The sequence below is a fragment of the Opisthocomus hoazin genome, chromosome 13, assembly GCF_030867145.1.
Source record: "Opisthocomus hoazin isolate bOpiHoa1 chromosome 13, bOpiHoa1.hap1, whole genome shotgun sequence".
NCBI lineage: Eukaryota > Metazoa > Chordata > Aves > Opisthocomiformes > Opisthocomidae > Opisthocomus > Opisthocomus hoazin.
Window position 1 is genome coordinate 27,596,292 of NC_134426.1, and position 15,228 is coordinate 27,611,519.

General features: G+C 57.1%; 1 protein-coding gene across 5 annotated transcripts in view; it reads left to right on the top strand.

Moving 5' to 3' along the window:
• RPH3A (rabphilin 3A) overlaps positions 1-15,228 on the top strand; it is a 36,485-nt gene that overhangs the window by 3,598 nt on the left and 17,659 nt on the right. For 4 of the 5 annotated variants that reach the window (XM_075434740.1, XM_075434744.1, XM_075434742.1 and 1 more), the window contains exons 2-4: positions 5,991-6,225; positions 6,746-6,760; positions 7,550-7,693. In XM_075434740.1, the coding sequence (XP_075290855.1) occupies positions 6,149-6,225; positions 6,746-6,760; positions 7,550-7,693 (236 nt within the window). In that variant the 5' untranslated portion in view covers positions 5,991-6,148. The remainder of the gene's footprint in view (positions 1-5,990; positions 6,226-6,745; positions 6,761-7,549; positions 7,694-15,228) is intronic. The other variant, XM_075434743.1, reaches the window with a different exon arrangement.

Consider the following 15,228-nt stretch of genomic DNA (forward strand, 5'->3'; position numbering starts at 1 on the left):
CTGGGCTGTGGCGTGGGTTTAGCTGGGGGGCAGGTTGAGCTGCCCGGGTGAGCACCCCGCGCCGTCAAGCAGCGTCCCATGCCGTGGCGGTCCCGTCGCGGCGTGCCGTGGGGCTGGGTGGGTGCTGCAGGCAGGGTGCTGCCGGCTGGGCTCGCGGGGCGGCCGTGGGATCGGGGCACCAGGGCTTCCGTCGCTTTGCGTTTCGCGTACGCCGCTGTCACCCGTGGGTTGTGGCTGTCGGTTACCCGCGGGGCCACGTTAAGCCTTAATTAACCAACTAGTGCCAAGCTGGCGCGGGAAGTTGCGGGGCCTCGGTTCCTCTAAGGGTCCGGCGTGGGCACAGTGGATGAAGACTCATCGGTTCTGAGTCTTTCCCGAAAGCTGGATTTCCAGGACCCCTGGCCCTGGCTTTGTCGGAGGGCTCTGCGCCCCGGGGTCTGATCCCACCTCGCGCCGGAGCGGCGTTGCCGGGCGGTGGGGACGCATGGGTCACTCGGTGCGTCGCCTGGAGTCGCGGCGTGGCTGTCCTGCTGTCCTGTGCCCCGACACCGGGCCCCTCCGGGCGTCTGCGGGCAGCTCCGGGCTGAGCAGCCGCAGTTTGCGGCTCCCACACGTTCCCACCAGCCGAGTTCTGCCTCTCTTGCTGCTTTTTGAAGGAAAGTCTTGAACGTGGGCTGTTTGCTGAAGTGCCGTCCGTAAAGCGGCTTGCCCAGTTGTGCCCGAACTCTCTAAGATAAGTTCAACCAGGGCAAGGGCAGGGTCCTGCCCTGGGGAGGAACAACCCCAGGCACCAGTACAGGCTGGGGCTGAGCTGCTGGAGAGCAGCTCTGTGGAGAGGGACTGGGAGTGCTGGGGGACGATAGGGTGACCATGAGCCAGCAGCGTGCCCTGGGTGCCAAGAAGGCCAATGGGATCCTGGGGTGCATCAAGAGGAGTGTGGGCAGCAGGGCGAGGGAGGTTCTCCTGCCCCTCTACTCTGCCCTGGTGAGGCCCCATCTGCAGTGCTGTGTCCAGTGCTGGGCTCCCCAGTTCCAGAAAGGTGAGGAGCTACTGGAGAGAGTCCAGCGGAGGGCTATGAGGATGAGGAGGGGACTGGAGTATCTCTCCTCTGAGGAGAGGCTGAGGGAGCTGGGCTTGTTCAGCCTGGAGAAGAGAAGGCTGAGAGGGGACCTTAGAAATGCCTCTAAATATCTGCAGGGTGGGGGTCAGGAGGACGGGGCCAGACTCTTTCCAGTGGTGCCCAGCGACAGGACAAGGGGCAACGGGCACAAACTGAAGCCGAGGAAGCTCCAGCTGAACATGAGGAAGAACTTCTTCCCTCTGAGGGTGATGGAGCCCTGGCCCAGGCTGCCCAGAGGGGCTGTGGAGTCTCCTTCTCTGGAGATATTCCAGCCCCGCCTGGACGTGGTGCTCTGTAGCCTGCTCTGGGTGACCCTGCTTGGGCAGGGGGTTGGGCTGGGTGACCCACAGAGGTCCCTGCCAGCCCCTGCCATGCTGGGATTTTGAAAACAATTTGCCCCCGAGAGGAGACAAAGCGCGGATGGTGGCTGCCCCAGGGATGTTGGGATTCGAGGGGGTTTCGGTGCGTGGGACCCTTCGGGGCTGGGCTTCCCTCCTGCCCCTCCAGCTGGGCTGCTGGTTATTTTGCAGCATTACACAGCTGCTTTGGGGGCTATTTACATATTTTATTCCCTCCCCGCAGGTAAACCCAGTAGTACCAAACCCTGCCTGACCCTGGAGGGGAGCGAGCACCCCGTGGTCTGCTCGGGCAGCTCTCCGTGGCCCCTAGAGCCACGCACGCACGCCGTAGGGGATGGATGCCATGGGGCGTGCGTGGCTCCTGCGCTGGGCAAACTCTTTCTTCCTGGGAAAGGAAGAGCCCGGGTGTTGCGAGATGCTGGGGGCAGAGCTGGACACGGGGGGTGCGGTGTCTGTGCAGGGTCTCCGGATGGGACCCGGGGTCCCCTGCAGCTTGCGCAGCTCCCCTGAGTGCCGATGCTGGGGCAGGGAGGAGGGCAGGATCTGGCCCTGATGGGCTCGTGAGATGGCGGCGAGTGTCATCGCTAGCTGGGGGAGAGTTCCAGCAAAAAATGCTGTTTGGGGGCATGTGTTAGTGGCGGGGAGGCACGGTTCCCATCCTGGGGCTGCTTGTGCATCCCAGCTTCTGCATTTGCTCTCTCGCTGCACGGCTGGGGGGTCCCCACTGGGTCCTCGTCACCCCAGAACACCCCTTCTCCACGAGCAAGGGGCTGGGGACTCCCATCAGGCGGTTACATGCTCGCACCCCGTTTTTCCCTCCCCATCCCCGGCTCCGGCGTCGCGCTGGGGAGCGTAAATCAGCCCCCGTGCCTGGGCTGGCCTTGGAGCTGGCGTGGAAACCCCGGCAGCCCGGCAGAGGATGGCATCTGGGTCCGTCCGAGTTCAAAACCTCCTGTCTGGGGATGACACGCAGAAATAATCGCCCACTTGGCATCCGAGCAGCAGTTTGGGTTATTTGGGGTCCGGCGATGCTCCGTCTGCCAGCGCGTTTCGCCGAGTGAGCGGACGGGCTCTAAAACCTGCGCTTTCGAACCGGATTAATCGCGTTGGGCTTTGTCAATGCAAAAATTACCTCATCATTGGCACTGGCAGGTGGTGGAGAGCGGCAGACTTATTCAATATTTAAGAAAGCTGCATTGCAGAGCTGAGGAGGCTGGGGAAATAGGTTGCCTGTGTCAGTGTCTTTGCTGGTGGAGACGGTCTCTGCAGGCACCGCCAAGTGTGAAATGTTGAGCTCGCCGTAAAAAGCCTGATTGTTGCGCTGGGAGTGTTTAAAAGACTGAATTTTCTGTTTTCTACCCCGATGTGTTATTTCCAGGTGGCTGAACCGGTGTGTTTGGGCAGCCCTGTGACCGTCTCTCTTTGCGGGAGCCCGGTTGGTGGTGGCAGCGTGGGTGGCTTCAGGTCCTGCCTGGGGCTCCGGCAGCCCCACGTCCCTCACGGTGCCCGTGGGGCAGGGTGGGCTCGTGCCGTGGGGGTCCCGCTGCCTTTCCCTGCCCACCCAGGGCTGCTGCGGGGCGAGGGGGACCTTGCCAGCTGCCGGGTTGTGGGTGCTGGCGATGGGCGCGTGAGCCGGCACCTCTCGGCTGGGAGCGGGAGGCGTCCACGCGCGGGACGGCAGCGCCGGCGGCTCGGGGAGCGGCAGGGCGATTCACGGAAGGCGTTCAATCCCTTTTTATCAAGGCATGATCAAATTCAGGGGCTCCGTCGTACAGAAGTAACGGAGCGGCGTGTGGAGAGTCATGTGGCTCTTCCTAAAGGCCAGAAATTAAGAACCTCGCTTCTATTCCTGGCTCTGCCCGGGACGCGCCGCGGTCACGCCGGCGGGAGCTGCCGCCTCGCTCCTCCCGACCTCCGCTTGCCATCGGGGAACCTCGAGCCGCCGGGGATGAGGGGGACCTGGGGGAGCCGGTCCTGGGACCCTCTGGGGACAGCCAGACCCTGGGAGGTCCTGGCGTCCTCCTAGGGTGGGACTTTTCCATTTCATTAACCAAGTGCTCCTGCATCCCGTCGTTCGCGACGTGGGTTGCCACGTCCTTTGGCTTGTGAGCAAGGGTTTGGCGGGGGGGAAAAGCCACCGTAAGCTGTTATTTTGTTCTTTACTGTGAGCTAAAAATGCAGAACCAAGCATTAGGGCAAGGCAGAGTGGCTGCTGGAAGTAATGCTAAGTAGATCTTCAGAATCTATTATTTATAGGCGGAGGGAAAGGCTTCTGTATTCCTCCAGGAGCTGAACCTGGGCTCTTCTCCACCCGCCACAAAGCGCGGCCGCTCTGTTCTTACCAGAAAGTTCCAGCTGGGGGAAGGCGATTTCCTCCCCGCTGGCCAAAGCGCCGGTGAGCGCCCTGCCCTCTTCGCTGGGGAAAAACTGGGATTTTCCCCTGTTCTTTGCAGGGCCGGGGCAGCTGCTCCTGCTCCGCCTGACCTTGGGCAAGTCCCTTCTCCTCCCGTGCCTCCCCAAAGCCCGGCGGGACCCCGCGGCCCCGGCGCGAGCTTGGTGCTGCAGTGCAGACCGGGGCAGGCGGCGGTGGGGATGGAAATGAACAATTTGCTTATTTAACTGACCTTGTCAATCAGAGCCTGCTGGTTTGGCACCGGAACAGGCGCGGTGTGAAACCACCGGAGCACTAATTACCCCACGTGCTTTGCTTTTTTTTTTTAAATATAGATATATCTGTATTTTTGGAATTTTGAAGCAAAGGTGATCCTCAAATCTCTGCTGGCTCTTCAGAGACCGATGGAGAAACTCCTGCAATATAGCAGAGCAGGAAGTAGAGGATGGGAATTACATTTTTTTTTTTTCCCCCCTTTCTGGGAACGTTGCACATTTTTTCATGGCTCAGCGTTTGTGATTTCAGTGGGATGGTTCCATTTTCCCGTTTTCCATCCTCCACTTGGGACACCCCCCTGGTTCCCCACGCTAGAGTTTTGCCGAGAGCCGGAGTCTCTTTGCGCCCTGCAAAGGTGCATTTGCCGGGTCTGGGCTGAGCTCTGGTCCCACTGGGACCTGCTGGTGGCTCTGGGACGCTGCTTCGGCGCGGGGACCCGGCGGGAGTGGGCGGCTGAGCGGTCCCGTCCAGCTGAGGAGGAATCTGGGGCAGCATCTTCCCAGGGCCGCAGGTCTGGGAGGACGGCCGGCCCGCGGGCCAGGCTCTGTGGAGGCGTTTGGGCTTTTATGGGTTGGGTTTTTTTGACATTCTGCTGCAGGCAGGAGGAAGCGATTCGGATGCAGGTCCCGTGAGCAATGCGGGAGGTTGCTGCTGCGGGGGGATCCCCGTGGGTACCCCAAGCCGGCTCCGCAGAGGAGATGGATGGGGGAAAACCCACAAAATCTTCCCCCATCAGCTGAGGATCTGACCAAAGGGGTGATCCATATCCTCCTCGGTGCCCGGCGCTCTCGTTAGCGCGGCAGCAAAGCCTTCGCGGAGGGATTGCCTTTTCTCTTTTATTTCCCCCTTAATGACTCTAAAGGGAGGCTCGACCTCAGCTTCTCCCTTCACGAGCGATACCCGTGGGCGATGCCATCCGTGGACCCGCAAGCTGCACCCTCGGCTCTCGGGGACCATCCTGAGAGCGGTCCGGGCGTGCCGGTGGCTCACGGCATAGTGGGAGCATCCCACAGGCTGGGCAGGGGGATGGATCCTGCGCTGCCCTTGGCTGGGGGACGCTGCTCTGCCTGCACTGGTTTCCCCCCAGTAAAGCTGGTGGGACGGTTGGATCCGTCGCTGTGCTGTGGGCGATGCTGGGTGGCATCAGCTCTGGCTTTACTGGCCAGTCCCCGTCCCTGTGCAGTGAGTAGAGGCAGTGGGTGCAGGGGGAAAACAGCCCCAGAAAATGGCAATAAATTAGCACTCAGGCTCTGAATTTTACCTCAACTTGTTTTTTAATGAGAACTGTCAGTTTTGCTGAAGGGAGAAGGGTTTAAAGAGGTCCCCTTCTTGATGAATCTTCTGGAGATGAGTAGACAGAATATGGTGTCTGGGTCCTGTGCCAGGTCCTCCTCCAGCACCTCTCCAGGCTTCATTTTTGCAAAAACTTTAGCGAACAAAAATGAAAAAGGAGCTTTGTTCCAGAGGGAATGTGGTTTGAGGGAGGACGGGGTGACGTACTGGGTTTTGGGGGGAAAATTTCCTAGTTTTAAGTTTGTGGTGTTTTGTGGGTTTGTTTGTTTTTTTTTTTCTTTCCCCCCCTGAAATGGAAACATGCTCTTCCCTCCCAGCTCTGAAGCCTCGTAATTAATGTGAGGTCAGGTAGCTCATTAATTACTCCTGCAGCTGCCTTGCCCTCCTGGGAGGGTGGCAGTTGTTGGCTCCTGCGTCTCGTGCACGGTATCGAGACAGCAACTGAAGTGACATTCCTGTTCCCCTCCCTCCTCCCGCTCCTCTTGATGCCAAAAATAAAGCCCTGCCCGGTATGATTTTTGGGTTTTTTAAATATTTTTTTCCCCCACAGCCTGGCAAGCACCAGGTTACCTTTGTTGGCGTCGGTGCTACCTGGGAGCACGGGAAGACGAGCGAAGCGACTGAGCTCCCCGGCGTGCCGAGTCGGCGCGGGTCGGCGGAGCCCCGGTGTGCCCAGACGCGCTCGGCGGGTGCCCTCGGCAGCTGGCGATGACCGACGCGGTGGTGGGCGGCAGCGCTGACCGGTGGATGTGCCCCAGCGACAGGACCATGTCTCTCCGGGCCAGGTGAGAGGAGGGGATGCTGCTGGGATGGGGTGGAGGAGAGTCCCTGCGGGTGGGAGGCCAGGCGGGTGCAGCCACCTCGGTTCTTCCTCTGGGGACACTGGGAACTGGGTTTGCGCTGTCAGATGGGGACATTTTGCCATGCTGCCTCCTAAACCCACTGAGAAAGGTGGTGGGCATGGACCCATGGGTGGGCTGGGCATGGACCCATGGGTGGGGTGGACATGGACCCATGGGTGTGCACGCACCCTGCCGCCGCCGAGGAGCCCCGTCCGTCTGTCTGGGTGCCCTGCAAGGTGATGCTGCATCCCACGCCGTGGCGGATCTCCATCCCAGCTGGGTGCTGGTTTTGGGTGCCTGGGTGATGCAGGGGTTGGGCGAAGCTCAGGTTGGCAGCTCGCTGCTCTGCGTCGCTTCGGAGGAGCAGTGGAGAGGGACACGCTGTCGGGGACTGTCACCCCAAGCCGGCCTCGTCCCTTCTCTCACCTAATCCTTGTTCCCTCTCTTTCCCTGTGCCTCCCAGCAGCGAGAAGGAGCAGTGAGTATCTCGCTCGGTTTTTATTTCTGGCCTATTGCTCTTTCCCTGCTACCCTGACGGTCCTGAGAGAACAATAAAACCTTGCCCTGGATGCAAGAAAAAAGCAATTAATTCTGGGAAGAGTTGCACAGGGCTTTAATGAATTCTAAGGTTTAATACTATACGGGTCTGCCCAGCCCGGGGGAAAAGACCCAGGAAAGGTCTTTAGGTGAGCAGAAAGATGAGGGGAGGAGGAGTGTTCGCCTTTTGCATCCTTCGTTAGCGATGCCCCTCTGCCGCCCGCTAATTGCGGGGCTGAGTGGCAGATGTCACCGTGCCACCAGGTTAAGGCTGCCTGGCACCCAGGCTGTGCTCGCTGTGCGAAAGGATCTTTGGAAATGGTGTTAGGAGAGGAGAAACTCCCATGTTTGAGGAAAGGTACCCGAAAAAATGCCCGCTCCTGTGGCCATCAGCCCGGTACGGCAGCTCGCTGGCAGAGCTGGTGTTACACAGCAGAGAGCCAGGTGCAGAATTAACCACATTGGTCGATGCTTTACATGGAAATAATGAGAATATTTTTGAAAAGGAAATAGATTTTCACGATATGAAACAAGTTTCCCTGTGAAGACCCCCAAAAATGGGAAAAAGAGCTTCCAGCTGGCGGGTGGAGGTCATGAGCTGGCTAGAGGGGAGCTTGGCGGGCGGGGGGGTATCGTACCCCTTCTTCCCCGGGTTTGGGAATTGGTGCCAGGCTCTTGCCCGCACACACGTGTGATCTGTGGACGAAGCCCCAGCCCCCTCTCCCCGCAGGCTCCCCGCTGGCTGGGCAGCGCGGGGCACCCAGCCCGACCGGCAGCGCAAAGGCGAGGAGCTGACGGACGAGGAGAAGGAGATCATCAACCGAGTCATCGCCCGGGCCGAGAAGATGGAGGAGATGGAGCAGGAGCGCATCGGGTAAGGCGGCGGCACCGGCACCCTGGCGCTGGTGGGACGGGAGGGACCCCCCAGCCTTGCCGGTGCCCGCGGGGGAAAGCAGCCAAGCGAGAGGTTTCCTGGCCAGCAGCTGCTGCACTGCAGTGTTTCTGCTGAAAGGGAGCCTGCGGGAGAGCTTTCTGAGCTGGTTGTTGGTCCTTGGCCAGGAGGAACCTGTAAGCAAGGGAGGGAGCTGCTCGGCGTGCCGCTGTGTTCTGGACCGAGAATTTATAGTCTCTTCAATTTTATTTTATTTATTTTTTTTTTTTCAGTCCAGAAGGGCTCATTAATAATATCTCATTTCATGAAGCTGCTTGCCTGGTCCTAAGCCTGAAAAAATGCCTGCTCCTGTGGCCGTCACCCCGGTACGGCAGCTCGCTGGCAGAGCTGGTGTTACACAGCAGAGAGCTGGGTGCAGAATTAACCGCATCAACTGATGCTTCACGTGGAAATAATGAGAATATTTTTGAAAACAGGCACCAGTGAGCGCGGGCAAAGCCACGCGGCTCACCAGAAGGTGTTTTGCCTTGTTTTGGGAACGCGGATGGATCCATCGCCCCCTCCAGCCGCGCGTCCCGGCGGTTGGTCCCTCCTGCCACCCAGCAGCGAGCTGTCTGCGAAGCTGAACAGGTCTGAGTGATGCCCGGCCTCGGGGCTGGTCACGCCTTGGGACCAGTTTCTGGGGGGGGCTGGGGATGCTGGTGCTGCCCCGACAGCATCCGTGGTGGGGTACCCCGCATCGCTGGCGGGTGCTGCGGGCATCCCCGGCGTGGAGCAGAGGGCAAGAAGTGCCCGTGGTTGTTGTTGCTGTGTCGGGGCAGAGGTGCCAGGCGAAATAATGCTGATAATTAGGTATCGACCCCGTGCTGGGGTGGTTTTCCACAGGGGATCTCCGTAATCCCATTTCTCGGGCGTCATGCCTCTTTTCATTACAGAGGGGCATTTTATTCTCGATCAGCTTAAGCGTCAACTGCCTTTTTTTTTTTTCCTTTTTCTTTTTTTTTTTCCTTTTTCTTTTTTTTTTTCCTTTTTCTTTTTTTTTCCTTTTTCTTTTTTTTCCTTTTTCTTTTTTTTCCTTTTTCTTTTTTTTCCTTTTTCTTTTTTTTCCTTTTTCTTTTTTTTTTCCTTTTTCTTTTTTTTTTCCTTTTTCTTTTTTTTTTCCTTTTTCTTTTTTTTTTCCTTTTTCTTTTTTTTTACTTTTTCTTTTTTTTTACTTTTTCTTTTTTTTTTCCTTTTTCTTTTTTTTTTTCCTTTTTCTTTTTTTTTTTTCCTTTTTCTTTTTTTTTTTTCCTTTTTCTTTTTTTTTTTTCCTTTTTCTTTTTTTTTTTTCCTTTTTCTTTTTTTTTTTTCCTTTTTCTTTTTTTTTTTTCCTTTCCCCCCTTCCTACAATGAAAGCAGTGAGGCCCGGGCAGGAGCCGTGCTCTCCGCTCCCCTGGAGAACAGCAGAGCCCCTCTTGTAGCTTTGCCCAGCACGCAGGCACAGCTTCTCGGTGAGATGTGGAGAGGACCTGCCTGTGCCTGCAGAGCCACGCGCCGCGGCCGGAGCTTTAATCCATCACCCCGGCTGCCTCGTAACCCTGAAATATCGAGTGTGGGGTGCTTGGGGTGCTCCGGCTGCAGCACCCAGTCTGCCTCGGTGGCTGCAGCCCGTTGCCTCCTACGTGGTGGATTATTTTTTATTGTTTTCTAGAAATACTTTTGGTAGGAGCGGATCTGTGAAGAGCTTAGGCGGGTGTCACCCCGACAGTGGCTGTTGGTGCTGCCTGGGCTTGGCGCGTGCCGCAGGGATGTGCTGCACCCCCAGCGTGGGGCAGCTCCCCGGCTGGCATCGCCTCGCGTCACAACGTGCTCCTCTCCCAGCTTTCTGGCAGAAACCAGGTGACAGGAGCTATGAATGATGGTGATTCATTCCTGAGAAGTGCTTACAAACAGCATCTCCCCAGCCTTGCCCGTTCGCAGCCCGGTAACAATTACTGCCAAACGTGGTGCTCTTTGGATTAGCTGTGGGCAGCAGGTCAGGGAGGTTCTCCTCCCCCTCTGCTCTGCCCTGGGGAGGCCCCATCTGCAGTGCTTGGGTCCAGTGCTGGGCTCCCCAGTTCAAGAAAGATGAGGAGCTACTGGAGAGAGTCCAGCAGAGAGCTACGAGGATGAGGAGGGGACTGGAGCATCTCTCCTACGAGGAGAGGCTGAGTGAGCTGGGCTTGTTCAGCCTGGAGAAGAGAAGGCTGAGAGGGGACCTTAGAAATGCCTCTAAATATCTGCAGGGTGGGGGTCAGGAGGACGGGGCCAGACTCTTTCCAGTGGTGCCCAGCGACAGGACAAGGGGCAACGGGCACAAACTGAAGCAGAGGAAGCTCCAGCTGAAGATGAGGAAGAACTTCTTCCCTCTGAGGGTGACGGAGCCCTGGCCCAGGCTGCCCAGGGAGGCTGTGGAGTCTCCTTCTCTGGAGATATTCCAGCCCCGCCTGGCTGCGGTGCTGTGCAGCCTGCTCTGGGTGACCCTGCTTGGGCAGGGGGTTGGGCTGGGTGACCCCAGAGGTCCCTTCCAGCCCCTGCCATGCTGGGATTCTGTGGATTACGCGTAAATGAACCTTAGCAGTGGGGGAGAGATTTTTTTTTTTAAGGCTTTTTTATTGCTCTGTGTATTCCTCCAGCTGTTTGCAAACCTTCAGGAACTCTCCCTTTTCCCTTCGTTAGCCGAGTTGGAGGAGGTTCTCTCCTCCTCATTCATGAATAAGCCGGGCAGAGGACTTTGTGCCGTACGCGGAGTAGAGCAGGGGAGGGCTGGCGGATGTGCAGGCGCAGCTGATTTGCCTCCTCCGCGTAGGCGTAGCAGGAGCCTTGCCAACTCCTTTGTGTTTGTTGGCTTGCACAGCAAGAGCTGTAGGATGTGCAGCTACAGAAATATGGGACAGCGTCTAGATCGGTCTCGTACAGAATCATCCGTTCAGGAGCGGCTCGGCCGTTATCCAGAATAGCTCCTTATATTACAAAATAATCCGGGTTTGCCAGGGTGGCCTCTGGCAGCGGTTGCGACGGGGTCCCTCGGTCGGACGGGCTGCTCTAGGGAGGTGCCCCGGGAAAGCCTGAGTTTCTGCCGTTTTCTGGGATTTTCAGTCCCTGTAAGGGGAAAAAAAAAAAAAATGAAGATCCATTAAAAACCTGGGTTTGGTTAATATGAAGCATAGCTCGCATGGATGAACGAGCCTCCCAAAGCAGGAACATGCGACAAATGCTTGGAGTTGTCAGAAGTGGATGCGTTTGATGGGATGTGTTTGAGCTTTGCGTAGAATACTTGAGCGATCGTGAAGTCTACAGCTGGGTGCTGGCTGCGAGCGAGCGTCCTCGTGTCCTGGAGTCCCTCCTGATTTGGTGCCCATCCATCTCCTCCACCTCCTGCCCTCTCGTGTCCCCGCTCCCATGTCTGCTGTCCCACGAGCCCCTTACCTCGGCTGTCCGGGGCAGGGTGGGAACAAATCGATGGTGCTTGCTCAGGAGATGTTTGTGGAGTCGGACTTCGTGTCAAACCCAGCTCAAATTAATCGAGCGAAAGAGTATTTTTAGCGCCGGGGGTGGACGGAGGCCTGCGGGATACGTGAGCTGGATGCTGATGAGGGCTGTAGGACAGGGACGCTTTGGCGTGTGACTCTTTTTTTTTCTAGCTGGGTCGTTGTCTCGTAGCACAGAGGAGGATAAGAGGAGCTGAAATCATCTCACAGAGCGACGCAGCGAGAGCGCGTTGGGCGCGAGTTGCTGAAGGGCTTCACAAGTGCCTGGGGATTAGGATAATCCTTTGGGCCCGCTCAGGGACACGGGGGCTGCAAGCTGGCAGGCAGAGGGACCGGAGGGCGAAGCGGTGGCAGGGACGGATCCGTTCTTGTCCCTTCTCCCTCCCCGCTTGGCCTGGGCTTGTGCTTGGGGGGTCCGTGGGGCGGCTCTGTGCCGTCTCCTGCTGCGGAGGTGGTGGTGGTGATGCTCCAGCTGCGGTCCACGAGGACCCAGTTCCTCCCAGCTGACACGGGAGCACCTGCAGGCACTAATTGGCTCCGTTATGCACCTATAATTGGGTGCCATCGAGAACCCACCAAATCTGCTCCGCTCCCTAATGAGGTCCATCGTGCTCTCGGCATTGAAGAAAATATCTTTAAGCCATCCAAAGTTAGAAATTGCCGTTTCTGAAGAGCGCCTGGCGGCACGGAGCTGGTTCTCCCAGGGGTGAGGTGACGCATCGCTCCTGGATCTGGCCGTGCCCCTGCCTGGGTGCTGCTATTCCCTTCCCTCCCATCCCCTCTAAAAGTGCGACGGTTTGGCTGTCTCCCCGCGGGTCGCAGCCCCTCGCCTTCCCTCCGAGAGAACCAGCTATGGAGCAGGGCTGCATTTTAATTTGGCTGCTGATGGCTGGGGTGACACGTGCGTAGCGCTGGAGCAGATGGCTGAAGTCGCAGGGGATTAAGTCATTAACCTCGGTGGCCAGCAGCAGAGATGCTCTCTGGGGACCACGGTCACCTATTTTCTTCCTCGTCTTCAGGCAACACAAAAATAAAAACCGGGGCTGGGAAGGGCAGGGCGGTTGCTGGAGGCAGACAGAAATGTCTCCTGAGATGCCAGCTGCTAGAAGAGACGAGGTTAGCTCATAGCCAGGAGATAGCTCGTGCACTGCTTGAATTTTTTTGGGGGTTTTGGTTTTTGGGGTTTGCTCCCCCAAAACCTTTCCTTCTCTCTCATTTCTGAGACTAGGGTGAGCCTGCAGAACAACAGCCCTCCTGTGACACAGCACAGGAGGCAGCAAGCCCCGGGAGGGATGCGCTAGCGTGAGACGGGATGCTCGGAGACGTGCGAATCCCCCGGCCTCCGTGGGCGTCTTCCCTCCATAGCGAGGGCTCTCAGCGGAGGGTGGGCTTGGAAAGTCCACCTGTAACAGCTCAAACGATGCTTTACCTTTAGTTACCTGTCTGTTTGTAAGGGAAGAAAATTGCTTCTAATTCCTCATCCTGATTTTAATTACGTTTTTTTTAATCTGTAGCTTGGCTTCTTTTCTTGTCTCTTTCATTCTATTAAAATTAGCTTTAATTTAATATTCAGCCCTTCAAGGCACATGATTTCCCCACGGAGCAGAGTCAGTGCTTAATTCTGGAGGCAGTTTGTGACCTCCTTTGCGATTTACTTTAATTTCTCTTTTGCCATGGAAGTGCTGGCCGAGTCCCTCCCCGCCAGTTCCCACGTGGGGCTGCGCAGCACCCGGCTCGTGGTGCCCTGGATCGGGTCCGTGCTCCCGGGTCAGGTCCTTCTCCCACCCCAGCGCAGCGGTTCGTTGTCTGCTGCGTTAAATGTCCTCCCCGACGTGGTTTAAAACCCATTTGGCACATCTTTAGCCATTTATTTCTGCGGAGTGGCGATGAATATTTAAACATGACAAACTCTTGCGTGCCAGCCCCGCTGTTGAGTCTTGTTTCCCGAGAGCATCCGCCCTTAGTGCCACCAACTCTGTCCCTTGCTGGATTCGTAGAATCATGAAGGTTGGAAAAGACCTCGAAGGTCATCGAGTCCAACCGTCGATTGCTGTGGTCCTGGCGCAAGAGAAAACGCTGATGCCATCGCACCGCGAGTTTCCATCGTATCCAGGGTTCAGCCCTGAGGTGGTCCCTTCTCCCGGGAAAGGTGTTGTGGTGGGACCCCTCTGCCTGCCTGAAACCCTGGGAGATGCTCGTGGTTCTTCACCCATGCGCGAGCCCGTCCCCTGCCTGCGCCGGGGCTCCTGGGTGCGGGTGGGAGGCGGCCGGGGAGGTCTCCCACCAGCCCTTACTGCCCCGCGGCCGCTCGCCTTTCTCCTCCAAACCAGATTTCTGGGGCCAGGCAGATGTTAGATGATCAGGGGCCTGTTTTATTGCTGTTATCTTCAGCATTTCGGATATAGTGCATCACCCAGTTCTTGGATCTTGCTCCCATCAGTGATGAATCCATATTTCCCCGGCAGGTGACGGATGCTCTCCCTCTCCACGGGGCTGTCTCCGGGAGCGGCGATGCTCCCGCGTGCCGGGCTTCGCCAGCTCCCTGCCACCACCTTCAATCACTCCTCTCGAGGTTTTTTCTCCCTGTTTTAACAATTGGAAGCAGATCTCCTGTGCTTTGAAGTTAGTCGTGCGGAGGCCGGAGGGGTGGGCGCTTTGAAGCGTGCGGAATGGCGAGGAAGACGTCGCTGTAGCCCCGGCGACGTGCGAGGGGGAGCAAGGAACTGGATGGCGATTTTATGTGCAGTAAAAATGAGAAACAAACGGTATCCAGGGTGGAGGGAGAGAAAAGCTTTTGGGAAGGCGGTAAGCTTGTTGCTGGCTGTTAACCTGGGCAAGAGCAGGGCATCCCTGCGGTTAGCGGTGGGAGAACAGCCCGTGCGTGGGGCTCGGGGACGCCTGTAGCATGGTGCTGGGTGGGGCTGGAGGGAATAAACTGGGCTTTTTATTCCTGGTTATCGCCTAAACTGGGAGCTTCCCAGCCCGTGGGGCTCTGTGCCCTACCCCCTCTCCCAGGTCCTGCCCTCTTTCTGCCAGGTTCATGCCAGGACTTAAAATTTAGCTTTTTATACAGTCCTGTCATGGCAGTGTTTGAGTTGGAGGGGGGGAAAAAGCCCACTTTCTCCGGCTTGAATAGATGTTTTAATGAGGGAAATGTGCTTCCTTTGAAACTGGTGCCACAGGTGTGTGTACTGGCTGCTGGAGCTCTTCCACTGGTTTAAAAAAAAACCTCTTAAGGAGCCGCTTCTGCTAAATGAGAGACTGGGAGAGATTTTGCAGCTAAATAATGAATCTCTTGAAATGCAAAGGCTTTTTTCCTTTTATTTTTTTATTTTTTTTGGCTTTGATTGTGCCATTTGTTCTAGTTTCTATAATAAGTTTGTTTGGGCTTGCAGATTTCCAACTGGAAGCTGCTTCTCTTGGAGCAGAGCTCTTGCAGTGCAGGGAGGGGTATTGCAGAAGATACGGGCTCATACATGTGCTTTGCTGCCAGGGAAAACGAAGGTTTTGCCCCCAAAATATTTCCCCCGGCGAGGCGGGAGCAGTGTGCTGCGATGGCAGCTGGAGGTTGTGGGTTCTTCGCTGATGGGGGCTCTTCTTGGGGACCCCGCGTCGCATGTGGTGGGGACGTGGGCTGGCAGCAACCGCGGTGTGATTCATTGCATTTCAATAAGAACTGTTTGGGGAACAGCAAGTTTCCAGGTTTTTACTGGAATACTGCTCATTGCTGGCTGGGTTTTTATGGGCTGATGCAGCTTGCTTGAAGTCCCCAGGACCTCCGTGTGTCAGCAGTGGAGCTTGGGAAGGCACCGAGGGCGGGTGATGGCTCTAGCAGCTGACTTGTTCTGTAGGAAGAAGTCGCCTATGGATCATCTGCAAAGCAGTAAGCGGATGCTCAGGGGCAGGGAGACACAGCCGCACCTCCCGGGAACAACGCCGGAGCCGGGAGTTCGGCTCACAGATAGCTTCCCCGTTAAGGGCAGAGTGGGAAGGCGTTGAAGCACCTCG